The sequence below is a fragment of the Ixodes scapularis genome, unplaced genomic scaffold, assembly GCF_016920785.2.
Source record: "Ixodes scapularis isolate PalLabHiFi unplaced genomic scaffold, ASM1692078v2 PGA_scaffold44__24_contigs__length_19508400, whole genome shotgun sequence".
Taxonomy (NCBI): domain Eukaryota; kingdom Metazoa; phylum Arthropoda; class Arachnida; order Ixodida; family Ixodidae; genus Ixodes; species Ixodes scapularis.
In genome coordinates this window covers 13,652,799-13,665,482 of record NW_024609873.1, presented here as the reverse complement: position 1 = coordinate 13,665,482, position 12,684 = coordinate 13,652,799, and the positions used below count along the sequence as shown (strand labels likewise).

The following is a 12,684-nucleotide window of genomic DNA, read 5'->3' as shown; positions in this document are numbered from 1 at the left end:
GACATTCGCCGTCTTCAAACTGGTTTGCGAACCTGCCCCCAGGCGGTCATGGTTCATATGTTTCGCTAATATTATTACTTATCGCGACTAACCTGCCCGTCGCCAGCCCTTATGTATTATGGCGGTCTCAGGTTTTGTTTTTCTCCGTTCAGTGAGCCATCTTGGAGCGAGCACGCAAACCAGTGAGCAGAGAGCGAGCAGAGAGCGAGCAGACTGGTATTGGACGTAGGAAATGCACGGCCGCCATTTTCGCTTCATTTTTGATACTTCACCACCTCTGAGTTGAACTCGAAATAATTAGGCATAAAACTTCTTGCAAAACTACAATCGCGTGCCCAATGGCATGTATGTACCGTGGCTACACTCTAAAAAAAAGTGAGCACCCCCCCGTCGTTATCATGCGTTTTGACGGCTGTAACGACCCCACAGGCTAACTTAACGACCCACTGGGCTCGAGCCATTGAGCCTTACTACCCTGTTGGCAGGTGACAAGCATGGGGTTGTCACGTTTTATAAACTCTTGAATTGAACATTCAAGTGCATGCAGTCATCCAATAGTAAAAGTCACTTAAAAAATCTCAAAAAGTACTTGAAACTTGTTTTCTTTGTGCCGTTGGTCACCACTTATTCAATTTTGAACCGGTCGAAACAGGCGTGTGGCTCAGTTCGCCTAAACTGGCAGAAAACAAACAAGTACAGGCAACCTTGGTAGGCACCTAATAAAACACGAGACAGATAAAAAGTTTCGCGGTTGTCCTTCTTGCTTCCGTCGCGGGTTTTACCCAACGCTTGTTTTGTCAGTGGTTTTACGGTTTTAGCAGTTTTACCGTGTACTACAACAGAAAACAGCTGGCAGCTGGCGTCGTGCTCAAGGAATTTAGCCAAACATCTAGCATAGCACGGGAAGCTATGCAAGGGCGTGAGTTGACCTGAATGTTCGCCGGAACGAGGTAAGGATACTCTTGTCGTCTTTTATTGTGCGGTTCAGTAAAGAGCGTCTTCTCATTAAACGTGTGCTCGGTCAGTTCTGCGTGCAGATAAGTTGCAAATGGCCTCCTCGGTTTTGCCGAACTTCCACGCCTGTCATACCCATTATTTGTGCCTTCAAGTGCAGTGAAGTATGAAGCATTGAACACCACGACTGAGGCCGGACAGGACGAACGTACACAAATATCTGGGATCATGTCCGTGTATTTCAGTATTTCTCTGTCTCGGGATATAGGATTCGCCTCCACTGGCTCATTTGGCACATTTCATCGAGCACATTTGATATGTGCTCAGAGTTTTGGGACGCTTGCACGACAGACAACATCCCAGCATGAATGTTCTTTCAACCGGTCGTACGTTCAAGAGGTCGTACGAGAAACTCCCAAATGTCTGCCCCGCACATTAATCGAATTTCTCGAGGAGGTTCCATTGAGAAGAGTACCCTATGTCAAGCACCTCGACCGAAAAGGATGACCCAAATGCTCACGCCATTTGGGTCACCCTTTTCGGACGGCCCGTGTGTCACTGGGGAGCGTCTTAAGCCAGCCCCCCGCCTGCGTTCACGCCGCTTCGTGGCGACAGTGTGCGGCTAGTAATTACAAAACTATTAACCCACTTGATCAGCAGATTGTACAGGCACTGTAGGCAAAGGGAGTTTCCCACCGCAGGTTAGCGCAATTGTTTATACTGCAGTGCTCGTCTCATTTCAAATGTGGACAGCATACCTCGAAAGGAACCATTTACTTTGCCATGTAACACTAATACAATAAGCATTTTTACAGGCTCTGAATGGGCACTGGCTGTTTAAAATAATACGTCATAACGAAGACACACGTGTCCACCATGGTACAGGTCCAAGTGCTGATATGAGGCCTCCAGTTCAGGACCTCATTTTGAGAGTTGAAGCACCCCTGCTTTGGTCACCTCAGAGGCACAGATGTGTTGGTGAAAACAGTTTGTAGCAAGTCTCTCAAGCAGTAGGAAAGCATCATTCTTTGAGACATAAATGTTCCGTACCTGTGCAAACTGGGGGACTTCTCCGGTAGCTACCACCAGAATGTCTTCTACCCTGTAGTCTCCGGCGTCTAATACACGCTTTTTGCTTCCAAGAGGTCCGCTTTGCACTCCAAGCTTTGGGCAGCAGCTGGAAAGCTAGCTTTGTAAACAGCTCGGGCACACAGCACTCTCGGGCATAGAGGGAACTTGAGAGAGTTCATTTCGTAGCTCTGCAGGAGTTGGTGCCGAGTAGCAAGGGTTTTGCAAATGTTGATGAATTTTTTTACTTTTGAAGCCATGGACTTAAAGTACTGGTGCTTCACCTCGAAACGAAGGCACCAGTACTGGCGCAGTGGTCCAAGGGCCGCAGTCAGTCTTCCATAGCGCACCATGTAGTGCATCTTTGGGAGGAATTTAGCCAAATCATGAACTCTCAATTTGCCCTTTTTTATGTTTGTGTGTCTGCGCACCAATCATGTTCGACAAGGCTGGCATTGATATGTCCGCATAAAGGATAAAATCGATTTCTTGGCAATAAAGTGAGAATCACCAGCACTGCGGATCTAGGTAAAAACATTTGGATGGTGGAAAGGCCCTGTACAAGCAAACAATCAGTACAATTATGAAGAACAAGGGAATCGAACAGAAGAATGTCTCTGGTGACATCTGAGGAAAACACTTGCGACTCTGGGAGGCTAGCTACCTGGCCGTGTGTTGCGATGGTCCCTTTGTTGTGACTGTGAGGCGCATTCGCGCTGAGCTTTCCTGTAAATGGATTGCTCATGATAAAGCGTGCTGAAGAGCTTGCTGTTATTTTTGGCCTTGGCCTTGTCAATTTCAGGGAGGGCTGAGTTGGTCTGTTTAAAATCCGACACAATGTAGTCTTTATGCAAATCTACGGAAGAGCTGTTGTCGTTAACGAAGGCGTCGTCTCCGAGTAGAAGATAAAGTAGTTGCCTTAAATCCTGGCCAGATACGAAGATAGAAACATAATCAGTGAGTACGAAGATGGATCGTTTACACAGCTAAACCAAGTAAAATGTACACTCCTGCATATAGTCAACATCCAGTGAAAAGTTACTGCATGTTCACTCAGACAATCCCAGCAGCCTCTTATCACACTGTTCTCTCTGAAAGATTTGCAAATAATGCTTCAGGAAGTTGCGCACTAAGAAATTATTCATTTCTGCTCCTCCCCGTTTTGGATACAGCATAGTTTGGATACAAGGGGGGATGTTTTGCGCTAGGTCATGTTAGTCCGTTGTAATGAATTTTGTCTATGACCAACTATACTCCATTTCATACTTAAGCTACAATGTTGCCAAGGCTAGTAGCACGAGAGCTTGACTTTGTCTAGCGTCTCATTTGCATGTGGTCGCATGCAAATGAGGTACTAGACAAAGCCATGTGCTTGCACAACTAGCCATGGCAGCATTCTAGTTTAACTATGAAACGAAGTATAGTAGCAGTCATGTTCCGCGTCTGTTGAGGTCTTCACTTCCCAACCTGATGTGTTAGCTGCCACTAGCTGTAGCATTTTCTTGAACCATGACAAGTTATATCACAATGCCCTTGCTGTACAGCTCAATGGCTGGTTGATTATGGAGGCTGTGAACATGATTACCTTCACAGTAATATACGGTTCGCATTGTTATTAGGATTCTTACGCTATTTATACATTTAGGTAGAATGATCCAAAAATATTTCAGTGGGAGACATCAATTCCTAATCATTTCGTTTCACGCCTTATAGAAGGCTAGTATAGTCACAACTTGTCTACATATGCCAGCAACTCGGCAGTAATGTAAGTTTCGGCCTCAAACAGCGAATTATGATTAATGTTAATGTGCAGCTGAGGAAACTATTATGCAGAACTCCAAACATTGCAAGAAGTCAAAGCTAGATGGTTAAAATAATGGTACTAAAATATATCATTTAGGTAACGCACGTTGTATCTCCGAGAGCAAAAAAAGCGTGAATAGCCTTAATTGTCATGCTATGTTATTGGACAAAAATCTTTATGAAGGTTTTTGTTATGATTTTGACATATTTTAAATAAGTTGAGCAAAGTTTATTATTACAGATTCAGCAGGAGTTCCGACGCCAGACAGGGAGAGATGCCCAGGAGGGTCTCACAGCCTTCCTTGAGAGAAGTATCAAGGCACTCTATGAGCTTTTCCGTATGAAGTCATCATCAAAACAAAAGGCAAAACAAATATTGGAAGCCGCCGAGAACTGCCCGGAAGAAGGCAAAAGTAAGTAGCTGAAGAAAAGTGCTATACCTCTGTATTAATTTTGTTTACAGGCAGAAATATTTTCTACCCTTCCTTATTTGCCTCTGTGTGCCAACAGAAAAAGCTGTTGTGATGCTGCTTACATTATAGCTAGGGCTCTGTGTTTTCGGATAAATCCGAAAACCTCTGAAAAACACCCGCCGGTAAAATTTTGGTCATTTCGGATTTATCCGATAAACTCCAAATGTTTATGTGCCCATGCCACCTCCCCCCCCGCAAAAAAAAAATTATACAAAAAAGAAGTGAAATACATTTTTTTTTTTTTTTACAATTTGATCAGCACATAGTTAATGGTCCTGAGAAACTGGCACGATAATTATCTTTCAAATCTCAGACCGTTGTCAAAAGGGGTCTTGCCGCTTCTTTCGTCGAGGTTGATTCAGGGCAGCAGGTCATCGTACATTCGGGTCACGACAAAACCCAATCTTTTGGTTTCCATTTTGAGCCAAGCGATTTGTGACTTAGAGAAAGCAGAAGGTATGCTTTTCTAACAGTGAAAGCTATGCACCATAGAGATTATATTAAATAGAGAAACGGGACAGTTGAAACTTTATATTACCTCCTTAACCACTCCACCTCGCGCGGCCGCAGGCTAGATTGATGGAATAAGATGGGATGACTACAAGCTTCGTAGTGACTGCCCCCGGGAGTTTATTGGTTTTTAAGGTATTGAAGTCTATCGAAGCAACACTTTTGTAGTGGGACAAATTAATATTGCCAATGGCAATGGCACGAACGTCAAATTCGTCTGAAGCAATTTTAATCGGTACAAGCACGTGTTATTGTTTATCTGGCATACGTTTACATCCGGTTATTATTTACATGTTTTTGTTGAATAGGAAACACTGCGAAATTAAACTCCGAATTTCGGAGAACTGGGAATCAACCAAATATAAACTCCGATAAACTCCAAATCTTCGGCAAAAAATAAGCTCCGAAAAACACCCTCCGAATTTGAAGAAAATAAACTCCGAAAACACGGAGCCCTAATTATAGCTTATGGCTCGAGCAGAACTTTTTCAGCATTGGGGTGTATTTAAGCGCAGCTTGGGACCTATGCATTCTGGAAACAGTGCCATCTTTGTGTCCGCGAAACCAGACAACTGTGCTTGTACAGCCCCCCTGCCCAGTGATTCTTGCATGCAACACCACGCACAAGTGACAGCGACGGATGATATATGCAGTTGCGGTGGTGCGGTGCATTGTATAGTCTAGGCAATGTTACGATGCTGTATATGGCACGGGTTTCTCCATTGCTGGGCCCCTATGGTGGACAGTGGAAAAGAATGCGCAGGCTATGAGGAGAAGGTGGAAATCTGCGGCGTGGATCCGTTCGCTCTATGGCTTTATTTGTTGAATTACTGACATCTCGGATTACCTCCTGAAGACAAATTTTGTCACGCTCAACCGAGTATTTTAAGGGGTCCAGGAGCCGTTGATGAAACCAGCGAGTGCAGAGAGAGCGATTGTCGTCTCACAGGTGAGGTAGACTTAAGATATTCGCGTAATTCTGGAGCACGTCTGCACCTTTGCTTGATTCACTTTTGGAAGACTAATCATATCCTTAAGAACTGTGCAGCACGCTGTAAAGTGATACTGTGAATTGTTGGCGCCATGCGAGCAACACGAGGTTGGAGTACGGGCTGTTGCTTGTCACTGGCAAGCAACAGCGCCCGAAAGCTTTGAGGTTGCTGCGACTCAAAAGACAAAAACATGCTCAAGAATGGTATAATTTCTTTCAAGGCCGACTTTCCGCCTCCTCCGGTAGGAAGCTTACGTTTGGGTCTTCTCTTGAGAGTCCTTTATAGCGGCTGAACTTGACCAGCACGATAGACCTAGCCCTCTTGAGATGTCGACATGTCAAAAGAAATAATGTCTGCCAAAAACAAGAAGTGCCACAGACGTACTTGAAAACAAGTGCCGCGAATTCAGTCTACTTTGCCAGATCAAAGAATTATTAAACTTGTAAAAGTAAATATTCGTAGATCTACCTTACCTGCGAGACGACGATCGCTCTTTCCGCAATTACTGCTGTCATCGACAGTGCCTGAACCCATTAGCCTGTAGTTACCGGCATTTAAGACCTCCTTGCACATAACAAAACTTGTTGTTAACATCAAGTACAGTGCTATCCACTTAAGATACGACTAGACTGGAAATGATCAGTTTCTCATTATCGTTAGAAGTGGGTTGCTTTGTAGTCCTGGATGTCAGTCATTTCCACCCGCGTCTGCCACCCGCTGTCTTGGATGAGGCCATTTGGCGACAGATCGATGGGATCCACGCTGCAGATTTCCATCTTCTCGTAGTGTACATGTTCCTGTTGGCTGTCTGCAATAAGGACCCAACGGTGGAAAACTACCTTCCGAAGACAACATCATAATGTTGCCGCAACTATCCACTGCACTGTAACAACGCAACTGCGTAAAGCGTCCGTCGTTTCTGCATGGTGTCGGCAGAGAAATCGCCGGGCAGTGCGGGTGTAGCGGTGTGGTTGTCTTCTCTCGCGGACACAAAGGCGGCACTGTTCCCAAAATACACTGCTCCTAAGACTCGCGTGAATACATACTATAGGTTGGCATGCTAAAGCTAAAACGAAGTAGTGTAGTGAATACCTGGTAAAGGTTCTAGATAGTATATTGTGATTGTATAACCATGGCAACATTTGATTGCAAAACATTATTTTCCAAGATGTCATTTTTCTTTTTCTTTTTTCTCCAGCTCTCCTTGCCAACGGTGCCCTGATCTTGTTGCCATGCCTGCTGAAGGAAAGAAGCAACAACCTCGTGAAGAGTCTAGTATGAATTGCTCGGCATGCCTATTTAAATCGAAATAGATATTTATTATTAGAGAGAAAAGCCCATCAGGATATTAGCATTAAATGGCTAGGAAAGTGGAAAGTGATAAAACTTGTTCATTAATTTAAAATCGTAACAAAAGGGTTCAGATGTATATAATGTACAGAGTACGACATTTTGTGAATGAGTGATGCGCCAATATTTTCTCTTTTTCTTACAGAACAGGAAAGCTGTAATCAGAACAATTACTGTGGTGAAAAGTGATAATGAATGCAAAATTTATCGTCAGCTTAAATGAGAATAAGGTGCATAACAGGGGTGCTGTTGTGCTTGCAGCAATAGACCTTTTCCACATACCGACGGCACCAGGCGGTGGCTGCACGAACTAAAAATCAAGGAAGTGAAGTACCTGCGCTACCAATCTATAATGGGAGCCACGCTACCAGTTTCTTTGCACTCTGAGCTGCGGCGCATGCCCAATGCAACTTTAAAGGGCATCCGTGGCGTCCACCCAAACGTTGCGTTTATCTTTCCGCCCTCTTTCTTTTTCTGTGTAACACAATTATAAATATGCTGCAATTACGTGTTCTACTCGCTGATCCACAGCCTCCTTCTGAATTTCCTCAATTTTTCGTGCCGTCTTTTGCTGCGTGGCATCGGGCGCTCGCGCGTGCGCAGAATGCTTCTCGGAAAAGGTCCATTAAGTCGCACCAGGCGCATATTTATTTTGGGGAGAAGAAATCCTACTTTCTCATGCCAACAAAAGCTAATCTCTAACATTGTAAACCCTGATGTTTGGGCAGGATGGGAGGAAAAACAAATGCAGAGCTTCTCCCGAGCGTTGTGATGTAAAACACTATAACAATTGAAGAAAAAGTACTTTTTCGCATTTATAGGTACACTAAAAAAAAGCTGCCAACCTGAAACAAGTGATATGCTTGAGTGAACTGGGTAGATCAGTTGTAGAATTATGGTAGTTAATATTTAAAGCGAACTGGGTTTTATTTACTGCGAAATGCGAGCATCCACCCATTCCACAATAAGTGTCTCGCAATTTTGTAACCTTTCGAAAATATGCAAAGGCAAGTCATTTGCATATTGAGGACCTCAGAAGCACCCATCCCCCAATTTTTCGTGATTATCCTCGAATTTTGAGTGAGCGCTTGCTTGAGACTACGGTAAACATTGCAAATATTTTTTTTTATTTGTTTTTTCCTTTCAAAAGTTGAGGATCAATCCAGCAAGTTTATATAGATACATACAACCTTTTGTGCTTAATAATTTACTTCAAAATAAACTGCAGTGTGGGACTGTTTCCAAAACTCTACACTTGCGAAAAATATGTGACGACATAACAAACTGAACAATTACCAGGTTGTCTGTAAAGACCTTCTGAGGAATTGTTTTAATGTCATTTGTCTTGCCGAAACAGCAAGTTTTGATTTGCATATTTTTCCCAATATGTATGGATAAACTTTAAAAGCACGTTAGCCCAACAGCATTACCAAATTGAAAGAAGTATAAGTTTTACTTTTAATAAGAATGAAATGACTCGGGAAATTTTTTAATTGTGCAGCGATTTGCATGTTGGTATTTTTATCGAAACGGCCTTTGTCCTTGTCACAGGAGCCGGGCGCCCAGTACATGAACCCAATTATTCTGTACACTGGTGAGGACGTGCTCACATCTTCAGTGTATGCGGTGACAGTCGAAGGTTTGACCATTGATGCTGCAAGCCTTACACAAGCAGTGTCGTTGTTGATGTGCCTGTTCTGGGCTTTGAACATCAAATACTCTGCTGAAATAAAAAATACACTCACCCTTCTTGAGCATGCCATCGGGGTTTCGCACACAATAATGGGCACAGTTGCATTGCAAGTCTGGAGCTGCTTGTGATTCAAGACCTGCTTTCGTTAATTTATAGTAAAGGCTGTTCATAGTGTACCATCTGTGCAGTGCCTTATAAAGACTTGTTTTTCAGTTGAACATCGTTTTAAACCTAAATTACATTACTTGATGCCATCTGTTTTTAAACGAAAGCCTTCAGATTTAAATTTGTACTGTATATTTTGAAAATAAACAGTGGTGGTTTTTATTGGAACAGGCATCATCATCTGTATTTTTTTTTTAAATTTAGAAAGTTTGCTCATACATTTCCACAAGCATTGATTAAGAAGCATGCTTCACGTTCTCACTTATGTCACACTGAGAGGTATGGGATCACAATAAAAAAAAGTTGCTCTCCTTATGTACAGCATAACTGAAAGCCCGGAAATGCCATCTTGTCACCGGGACCCAGGTGCTGTTCCACTATTAATATTGTTTCGATGAAAAGGTGGTTTGTATAGGAATGAAGATTGTTGCAGAAGGGCTGGACTTCTGCTGCGCGAGTTAGTTGTCCTCCACCTCGTCTTCTCCTAAGCAGTATCTTCATCTTGTAATATTACACCCCTTCAAGGAAGCACGTCTCGTCGTGGAGCTACGAGGTCGATGGCTCGATGTTAAGGTTTGAGATGGAGCACGTGAATGGCATCTTTTTTTTGTGCGACGTCTGTCATATTGTGGGTTCAGGGCTTCAATGGCATACACTGAAAACATATCAGATACGATTCTGTTCAAACGGTAGGTAAAGGCGGATTGGGAGGGGGGGGGGGAAGGCAGGCTTGCAGAATTTCAGACGCCACTTTGACAGGAAGGCACATCCACAGTCACTCGGGAGTTCTCGAGATGTGCCATATTTCGATAGCTCATCAATGAAGCTGGGTTGGCCACGGCTGAAAGCTTGTGCAATGCTTGGAAGCAAATTGTTGGGGTGGAAGAAGCGTTCCAACAAGGCAATGCCACTAGTGCTCACATCCAGCCCATCATCATCGGGCTGGATAAAGATGACACCTCTGAGAGTGACAGGTCTGGTGTGGAGCCTCTGGGTAAAACGTGATGTCTTTCGACTAAGCTTAAAAGAGATACTGAACCGAATTTTGGAACTCGCAAAACAAGGCTGTAGAGATAGGCGGGACGATGCAAAACCCCAAAACATCACTCGTACAGCGATATCTCTAACGTATCGCCATATTTTTAGAAAAGAAGTGCCCGACTGAACCCGGTTGACGAGACCGACAAGACAAGGCACGTCACGATTCAATTCCCCATTCCCTCCTCCTCACTACGTCCCGTTTCGAGCTGGTGAACCGAAGCGAGGCCGCTCCCCCTCCTTCTCAAATTCTCCCGCAGAACGGTGATGTCAGAAGCCTCGCTTGGTCACGCCCTTCTTTTCCAAAAGTGCGGCCATTCCTTTTGAGATATCGATGTACAAGTAATGTCTTGGAGTTCGTAGAGTCCTGTTCAACGCTTCTAGAGCCTTATTTTGCGAAATTCAAAATTCGGTTCAGTATCCCTTTAAAGAGGCAAGCACATACCCTGTACGGCTTCAGTGTCTGGATCTTTGGACCCTACAGGCAACACCCCAGACCACGGAATGGTCCTTTTAAAGAGAGAAGATCAAAAACAACTCGTGGGAGCGCCGAAGAGAGCTCCGAACTCTGTTTTGAAGCATAAATAATTCTGAAAGCCATTCGCTTGACTGACAGGCACTTTGACAAGAAGAGGGCATAACCTGTGGTAACACGTTCCGCCCACCCTCCTAGCCTAAGCACCCTCTGGCTACGTGCCTGTGCCCCCTCAGGTTTGGCCTGCCGCATTTTGCAGTATGTGAAGGTATCCGACCTAAATTTGTCCCGCGGAAACAAATGAAGTGCGGACAGCATCCTCTGGTGTGGAGGTGAAGGGAACATTAATGCAGATGACTGAATTTTATCAGGCCCGCAGAAAATGAGTCGCTGGCAGTCAGCTTCCGAGTGAGTAATTGCAACCAGTCTTCGTCGTTTTTTCTTTCTTTTCCTAAGGTGATGCTACGGCTTGAATATATGTATTGCTTCAAATTTTGTTCAAACTTGGTGACACTCAGGTGGAAACAATTAGAAAGATTCAGCAGGCTTTCGGCGACAATGCCATAGACATTGCACAAATTAACAAGTGGTACTACCGGATCAAAGATGGCCGCACGTCTGTGGAAAGCGACGCACGTTCCGGAAGGCCTTCGACTAGCCGAAATAGCGAGGTGATTAACCAAGTGCAGACTCTTTTTGTGCACGACCGTCACTGCACCGTTAAAAAACCTACAGCTGAGGTGGGAGTATCTTCCAGTTCAGTGCATTCACTTTCGAAGGAGGATTTGGGTCTACGCAGAGTGTCTGTGAAATTCGTGCCGACGTTGCTCACTATGGAGCAAAAGGAACTCTGTCTGGAGGTCTCGCAAGACATGTTGGACTCCATAAATGGTGACTCTAGCTTCCTGAACTCGGTCATCACTGGTGATGAGTCATGAGTTAACGCGTACGATCTGGAAACCAAGATGTAGTCATCACAATGGAGACATTCAACATCCCGGCGTGAAAACAAGCATGACAGGTGCATAGCCACATCAAAGTGATGTTGACCATTTTCTTTGGCTCTCCTGGGGTAATGCATCCCGAGTATGCACTACAAGGTCAAAACATTACCAAAGAGTACTACCTGAACGTATCTTCTGCTAGTACTCTTCACAATGCCGTGCGGCACGAGACACCGGATCTGTGGGTAGCTGGAACACGACAGTGGCACGATGACTGCACAAGCTCGTTCTTTGCATCTGATTGAGTTTCTTGGCCAGACACAGCACGCATCAGGCTCTCTACTTTCCCAACGTCGCTCCTTGTGATTTCTGGCACTTCCCCAAGATAAAAATGCCGACGAAAGGAACCCTTAGTGGGTCACAAGAAGATATAATGCGGAATATGACGGCCCAGCTGAAGTCCATTTCCAAAATGGCGTTTAAAAAATGCTTCAAACAATGGCAGGGCCGCTATGGCAAGTGTCGGTCATCCCTAACGGATGTGGGTGTAATCCCAAGGGGACTAGGATTTCAGTCCTTCCGGCGCGCGCTCCTTTTATCTATATAAAAGATTCCAAGTGTATTTCCAAAAATAAGGCGTTGGCAAACATACAATTGCTATTTGTTTTAGATTTTCGCTTTAGAAAAAGTACTGCTGCAGACGCCAGCAGGTGCGGCGCAGAGAACTATGATCACGGCGTTTTTGATGCTTATATAATTTAGCATGCGTAGGTGAAGGCACGGCCCGAAAGCGCAATTCTGCACTGTCCTCTTGGCGCTCGCGCTCGCGCATAGAACATACATTTGAGAGACACGCGCTTGAGCAGAAACAATTGTAGTAAAAAGAAGAAAACAAACAACGCTTCGGGGGGACCGGTGAAAGCGCTTCGCCAGAATCACCTCCGCCTGCTCAGTGTACTCAACGTTACTTTGCGTGTACTCAACCACCGCTGAAGTCATCCGTATATGTAAAAAGAGAAAAGAAAATGCGTCCGCATGTTCAGAAAGTTTGAATTGCAAAAATTATTTTAGATAATTAATACAACTCATTAAACAGGCTTCTGTATACTTCAAGTGTAGGCTAGCGAGAAAACGAAGCCTACGAAAACGTGACGTGTAGCGACTATTGAAATTTATTTATAACCTGCTGTTCACTTTTGCAGTGGATTACATTAGAGAT

General features: G+C 44.3%; 1 protein-coding gene and 1 pseudogene across 1 annotated transcript; both read left to right on the top strand.

Annotated features, from left to right (window-relative positions):
* Window positions 1-3,886: 3,886 nt before the first annotated feature.
* LOC115310702 lies at window positions 3,887-8,971 on the top strand. The gene is made up of 4 exons (XM_040217110.1): window positions 3,887-3,901; window positions 4,067-4,238; window positions 6,999-7,075; window positions 8,702-8,971. Exons 1-4 carry the CDS (start codon window positions 3,887-3,889, stop codon window positions 8,969-8,971), a joined length of 534 nt encoding a protein of 177 aa, XP_040073044.1.
* Window positions 8,972-10,980: 2,009 nt separating this feature from the next.
* Window positions 10,981-11,510, top strand: LOC121047812 (annotated as a pseudogene).
* The last annotated feature ends 1,174 nt before the right edge of the window (window positions 11,511-12,684 follow it).

Excerpts from the sequence above, each read along its gene's own strand:
- LOC115310702 (XM_040217110.1), top strand. Across the intron at positions 4,239-6,998 it reads CTGCCCGGAAGAAGGCAAAA|CTCTCCTTGCCAACGGTGCC; the intron begins GTAAGTAGCTGA and ends TTTTTTCTCCAG. Across the intron at positions 7,076-8,701 it reads ACAACCTCGTGAAGAGTCTA|GAGCCGGGCGCCCAGTACAT; the intron begins GTATGAATTGCT and ends TCCTTGTCACAG.